This window comes from Frankliniella occidentalis, unplaced genomic scaffold (genome assembly GCF_000697945.3).
Source record: "Frankliniella occidentalis isolate FOCC.00 unplaced genomic scaffold, Focc_3.1 Scaffold11, whole genome shotgun sequence".
NCBI classification, from domain to species: Eukaryota; Metazoa; Arthropoda; class Insecta; order Thysanoptera; family Thripidae; genus Frankliniella; species Frankliniella occidentalis.
Window position 1 is genome coordinate 1,443,314 of NW_026267141.1, and position 6,592 is coordinate 1,449,905.

Consider the following 6,592-nt stretch of genomic DNA (forward strand, 5'->3'; position numbering starts at 1 on the left):
TTAAAAAAAATTTTGTACTTGTGTACTAAAAAAGAAAGAGAGAGAGAGAGGGAGAGAGAGGGGGGCATAAATTTACCATGGGTGATTGACGTAAGACTAGCTGTAGATGAGGCTGGGGATACAATGGGACCACATGGTGACTGTTGAAGGGATGATGGAGGAGAATCCTGTTGTGAAGACTGTGCTGAGTGGGAATGAAGAGGAGATGTCTGGTTTTGCTGTTGTTGTAGGTGTAACCTTTGAAGATGCTGGGTTAAAGTTGAATTGTTGGTGTCTGAACGAGATACTCTATAATGACTGGGTGAACCTGTTTTTTTGATAATTTTTTTAAAGAAAAAGGTTAAAAACAAATGTAGTAGAAACAGAGGATAAGAAATCTGACATCATTTTAACATGGAAATAAAAATGTAAGTTGAACATACCAGCAGGACTTAGAGGAAGCACTGGCGGGCTTGGAGATGGGCTACTCAAAGGAGAGGCCAATCTCTGCTGCATGTGATAAGAGTGGAGTTTCTGAAGTTCTGCTTGGGAATGGGCGTCCCCAGATTCAATGCTGTGTTTTTGCTGCGAACAGATTGAGGGTTATTTTTAAAATGACATATTTGTTTTAAAAAAGTAGAAAAGCAATAACTGCTTCTTTATAAATAATCACCTGCAACTGTTGGCATTCTTGTTGAAGTGACCTCAAATTTGCTTCCCCATTATCTCCTGGTGAATTTGTACGGTGATATGATAAGCTACTAAGTGTTCCTGCTGAGCCCTCGCTCGCTCTACGGACAGGACTATATCTTTCTTGAGGAGGATGCAACGATGTCACTTCCTTTAAAGTGTCTCTCCCTCCTGGAAGCCAAAAGTTAGTCAAGCTTCTTTTATGACAAATGGTCCATAAAATTTCTTACCAATAATCCCTATTTCTCTTATTCTCACACAAACATTACATTTTGATTGAGTTTAATTTTGCTGAAATTGGAAAACTTTGTCTTGGCAGTAATTTATAGGAAAGACCAAGATTGACAGCATAATATATGGACATAAAAACCATGTTAGAATGAAAACAATAACAAAAGCATCACTTTAAAAAATTATAAATTTACAGACACGAAATAACATCTAAACAAACAAAAATGTACGGTAGTTAAACTTAGAAAAACAAAACCAGCTTAGATCCTACTTTAAAAGCTGCAAAAGGTGAGGACAAAAGTGCAGAGAAAAAGAGAGACGCAAATAAAACAACACACCATGCAAAAAAAGAGTGGTACATTGACAAGCTATAGAGGGCTCTTGACAAGGCAATATACCTTGTCAAAAAAAGTAATAATGAACAGAAGCCTCAAACATCAAACATAAAACAATGATTTATACAGAGTATAACATACCCCAATGCGTTCTCCTAAGCTATTTCAAAAGATGAGACTAACTTTCAAAAATAGATAAATAAGCAAGTATTAAAGAAAGGAGAGGGGTTAAACTTTATTGTCTTTTTTTTTTAAACAGAGAGGCTATAAGACAGAAGAACTAATCTTCTGCTCAACTTACCTCAAAGAAAATTTCACATTTAAATTTGAGCCCCATTACTGTTATTTAAATGCTTGTCTTTAAACCAATTCAAGCCAATAAAATCATTATTAGCAGTTTCAGGCAGAAAAGCCTGGATTATTGTATAAATCAAGGTGATTTACCTATTCTGCTTCCTTCTTGAACTGTGGCTAAGCCTGAGGGAGCCTTTTTAGCTCGAGTGTGATGAAATGCTTTGGCTCGATTGGGCACCGATTTGACTAGTGTTGGCGGTACATGAGCACGGTTCATACGCGCCTCCACCTCCATTATCAGCTCCGGACTAATAACTGCAGGTAGATGGGACATGCGTAGAAGTGCGAGTGAGCAACACAAAGTGTGGACCAAATGCAAACCAGGCACAAACCAAAACATAAAAAAAAGGAAAAGAAAACAACAAAAATTAATTGAAGCAGTGAGGAATAAAAAGCTGAACTGATCACACACAACTCATGATGTTAAGCTGCAGTCCAAATTGAAACTCTGTAGTTAACATACTCCAAGCTACAAGTACTTTAGACATGGCTGTGGGACGGCACAGGCCTGATTATCATATAATAGCTGCTTCTAACACCAAGAGCTTTTGTTTACGAGCAGGCTGTGCAGTTTATGAAGTAGACAACTTGGACAAGACATGTAAACAATGTTTCGCAATGAGTAGCACTTTTTCAACACCATAGAATGAAGCAGTAATGCTTTTCAGCTCGGAGGACCTGACATGAAGCCATAAAACTCTGGCCAGCTTTGGCCTTTGATTGTAGCTGCACAGCCCACCACCAGTACTATACAAAAAGCATAAATTAAATAATTTCAACAAGAGTTTAGTGAAAATGTTGATTATTAAAACAAACGTAACCATAATGAAGGTGAATGTGTGCAAAACTATAAGGAAATATTTATAATTTTTGAAAATTCTTTCTCACGAGTTTATAGTACAAAATCCCGATATAATTTACAAACCAGAGGTAAAAGAATAACACAAATTCAAAATGAAAAGAGAAATAAGAAAAACATGTGGAGAAACCCTATGCACAGAAACACTCCAATGTCCAAAACAATCCAGAAAAAGAAAGATTTTATGTACAGAATTCAAAATACCTAGGCTTACATATCTTTTGACTCTACAAAAGGAGAGTCGACAAATCAAAGAGTAATAAAAAAAAAAAAAGTCTCAAATTTTTTCCCAGTATGGTATTTACAATGAATGAAGCGTAAAAGTGAATTTGAGCTTCAGAGAAGATTATGCACACTTCTTTTACTTTGGAAAAACAATTACTAAAATACCTATTAAATCAAACACTCCTCATGCTAACTCATGCAACTTACAAATTTTACTACTATCACAGTGTGAAAAAAATGTTTTACTCTTTTTACAAAAGAAATAATAAAGAAAACTAGTTGAATTGATCAAAATAAGTAGCAGTGTGAAAAACAAATTTGGAAAGATGACACAATGAAAGCATGCTTTACCTGGGCGTTCCATTGTCACTGCATGAAGACCCGTTCGTCTAGTCCTTGATGGAACCTGAGAGTTTTGCTGGGGTTGAGATTGTTGTTGGTGCTGCAGAAGCTGCTGCTGAAGTTGCTGCTGCTGTAACATCATTTTCCGTTGAGCTTCTTGAGCTTCCTCTGGACTGGCCATAGTATGGCGCTTAGATGATCCTCGGGTCTGCATGTATCTGAAAAAAAAAAAATACCACCATTACACAAATGAAACAAAACAATTAAAAATTAAATCTAACAAGGACTTTGAATAAAATTGCAAGCAATTATCATACTTTAACACAGCACAGTTGTCATGAGGAAGTTCTTCCATAGATGTGGCATCTGACAAATGTACAATTCCTGAAAGAACTCCAGAGACTCCAGCCATTGCCACTTCACTGGATGCGCTCATTGTTGGGATTGAAGAGGTCAGTGTTTGTGAGCCTTGAGAATGAGGAGGACTACAATCTGACTGAACCTACAAAATGAGTGTTGGGATTAAAATGTAAAATTTCTAATTAAGGGAGAAATAAAGACACAAAAATATCAAATACATAAGAAATCTTACTAGTTGAATTTGATCTTGACTGCCAGGTTGACTCCAGCCTTCAAAATACATCTGCAGATTTGCACCACCATCTGAGGCTCTTCTACCAAACCCTCCCACTGTAAAAACCACAAATCAAATAAAAATCTATAGGTCAAAACACCCACAAAAGATAACACATCGAAAGAAAATGAGCTTACTTGCTCCCATTACGGGTGGTGGTTTCAAAAGATGCTGATCTTTAAAAGTGAAATTTTGCGGTGGCTGGTTTTTGACAAGTGGTAAATTTAGAGGTAAGTTAGTATTTGGTAAAATGCCAAAAGGTGTTCCTGCCTGCAATCCATCTGTGCGGTAAGAAGGTAGAATGTGGTGGGCGTCTAGTACTTGCTCATGAGCAGTATCACCAGGTCCAACAGTGTGCCTGCGGGTGGCGTGATACTTGTCACCACTACTCGAACTACCACCACTTCCTCTCCGAAGAGAATGCTGAGCAAATGGTAAGAGATGATCATGGTCTTGGTCTGCTTCAGGTAAACTATCTGTGTCCCCGAACTGAATCAAAAAGTAAAGACTGTTAGTAAAGGCTCAGTAGGTGCAGTACAATAAAGTTGTTGTAGGTGTAAGCCCTTACCGTTTCCAATAACTGAGAATTTGAAAATGTGCATTCATCAGGAATAACAGGCATTGACATAAGGGGAGAATTTGTGGGGGCAAAGGGTTCAAACTCATTTAAAGGACTACGATCCACAACACCTAAACCAAAAAATCAATACAATATTGGTAAGTCGGACATTATCAATAATCAAAGAAGAGTTCAAGCTACTTACCTGTAGTAATACTAGCTTTGCGCTGCATTAACCCTATGGGACGAGCTGGGCCACCTTGAGACCTCTGCTCTAATTTGTCCACAAGTAAGTGGTAAATAGCACTAATATGATCAAAATTCTTCTCTTGCAAAGACTGAAATAAAATTCAAACAAGAGCAATAAAACACTCAGAACATTGTTCTGTGTAAAAATAAAACATACCAGAGTAGCAGGTTGTTTTTTGTTTTTTTTGTTTTTCTTTGTTTTATTTTTTTAAAGCAATGGTCTTGTATAAGGTACCTGAATAATCATTTCACTGGTCAATCCTGGTAGTTGCAGCATGTGTTCCATCACAAGCTTATTAAGTGGTTCAGGTTCGGGTTCTAATTCTGCTACAGGATAACATGGAGGTCCACTAGTTGGTTGACCCTAGTGCAAGGAATAGACTGATTAATAAAAGAAAATCTAAACTGGCAGTGGTATAGGGTGGATTTTGAGGGAACAAGCTTTAACTCATACCTCAGTCATCCATTTATGTCTAAATATTTGTTTTATGCTGTATCTTTTTTCTGGCTCAACAACCAGCATATGTTTTATAAGATTTTCACAATCTGAAAAAAAAAAAGTGAAATATTGAATTTGTTGGTAAAGTTAATAGTGCAATTAAGAATTTTAAAAATAAATTAATGAAAAAATGGGAGCCATTGAACTTACCCATGCTCATAAAGAAAGGTATCCTAAACATTCCTGAAATAACATTTTCTCGAAGAGCTTGGAGGGTTGCACCGTCAAATGGGAGTGTTCCACACACTAAGACATACAGCACTACACCAAGACTCTGTTTAACAGAAGATTGATTCAAGAAAATTACCTTCCCGTAAAGCTAAAGCCACAAATAGGGGACCATACACATACCCAAACATCAGCCTTAGGCCCGTTATACTCCCGGCCCTCAAACAGCTCTGGCGCTGCGTAAGGAGGGCTCCCACACCATGTTGACATCATTTGACCTTGCTTAAAATGATTACTAAATCCAAAGTCTGGGAAAAAATAGTAATCAGATATTAGTTAGATGGAGTGAATAAAATGACAAGACATGAGTTTGTGGTGAACAAAAGATATACCTGCTAACTTAATATCCATTTTTGAGTCTAAAAGAAGGTTTTCTGCTTTTAAATCTCTATGTACAACATTGTGTGAGTGACAGTAATGAACAGCTTCAACAATTTGGTGAAATACTCTACGAGCCTCAGACTCATCCATTTTTCCTTGTCCCACTAAATAATCTGTAGTACAAAAATCAGAATAAATTTCAATGTTTTAATTAAGGATGCAAAAGACTTATTAAGAAGAACAACATTCAACATGATACACACCAAATATTTCTCCACCACTAGCATATTCCGTAACAAGATATATAATTTTTTCAGTCTCCATTACCTAAAAAATTCAAATTTTATGAAAAATCCATACTTTTAAAGAACTAGGCAATCTTTGATGCTTCTTATTCTCCTTACCTGATACAGTCTTATGATGTTTGGATGTCGTAATTTTGTCATAATTTGAATTTCCCTAAATATTTTTTTAAGATTCTCTTCATCTAATCTTGTTTTGTCTATGATTTTAATAGCAACCTGCAACAACAAAGAAAGAAAGTCAATTAGTTTTAGATAAGGAACAGGAGGAAATTGGTAACTCTTCTTTTAGCAATACCAGGAACAGGACAATTTAGCACTAAAAATGAGAAAGAGACTTCGATCATTTTTCTTCATTTAAGCGATAACTTAGATAGTGTATCGACAGTGGCAAGCGAACACTTCTAAAGGCACTGAATGAAGCATCTATCAAGAATCTTCATTAAGCACGGCGAGATTCTAGAACTGTGACGCGTCCTCAAAGAGACGCAGTCATATAATATCGAACCGTTACTTTACCAGTGAGTCCCCCTTTTCCCGTACACAGACGACGCTTACAAAAAAGATCCACTACAGCTCTATCTCGTATGGCAAACTCCGCTTGGTCAACGCCAAGGCAAGCGCTGAACTCGACACAAACTGCAGAACAGACATACTGTGGGATGGCCAACCAGCGGGCCAGGATTTATATGCAAGGCAAAGTCGGCTGGGTGGGGGTGAGGGAAGGGGGAGCCATAAGGACTCTGAGGGAAGTCCGGAAGTTCGGGCGAGACGCGTCGCGGCAT

At 37.3% G+C, this 6,592-nt stretch overlaps 1 protein-coding gene across 2 annotated transcripts in view; it reads right to left on the minus strand.

Moving 5' to 3' along the window:
- The window catches only part of LOC113207348 (serine/threonine-protein kinase SIK3), a 72,228-nt gene that overhangs the window by 18,920 nt on the left and 46,716 nt on the right, over positions 1–6,592 (minus strand). Inside the window, exons 2-18 of one of the 2 annotated variants that reach the window (XM_026423872.2) lie at positions 5,910–6,026; positions 5,769–5,832; positions 5,517–5,678; positions 5,308–5,432; positions 5,107–5,230; positions 4,912–5,003; positions 4,693–4,821; positions 4,414–4,546; positions 4,218–4,339; positions 3,787–4,138; positions 3,608–3,705; positions 3,333–3,517; positions 3,025–3,233; positions 1,680–1,844; positions 653–840; positions 423–564; positions 77–307 (exon numbers count right to left, since the gene is read on the minus strand). In XM_026423872.2, the coding sequence (XP_026279657.1) occupies positions 77–307; positions 423–564; positions 653–840; positions 1,680–1,844; positions 3,025–3,233; positions 3,333–3,517; positions 3,608–3,705; positions 3,787–4,138; positions 4,218–4,339; positions 4,414–4,546; positions 4,693–4,821; positions 4,912–5,003; positions 5,107–5,230; positions 5,308–5,432; positions 5,517–5,678; positions 5,769–5,832; positions 5,910–6,026 (2,638 nt within the window). The remainder of the gene's footprint in view (positions 1–76; positions 308–422; positions 565–652; positions 841–1,679; positions 1,845–3,024; positions 3,234–3,332; positions 3,518–3,607; positions 3,706–3,786; positions 4,139–4,217; positions 4,340–4,413; positions 4,547–4,692; positions 4,822–4,911; positions 5,004–5,106; positions 5,231–5,307; positions 5,433–5,516; positions 5,679–5,768; positions 5,833–5,909; positions 6,027–6,592) is intronic. The other variant, XM_026423874.2, reaches the window with a different exon arrangement.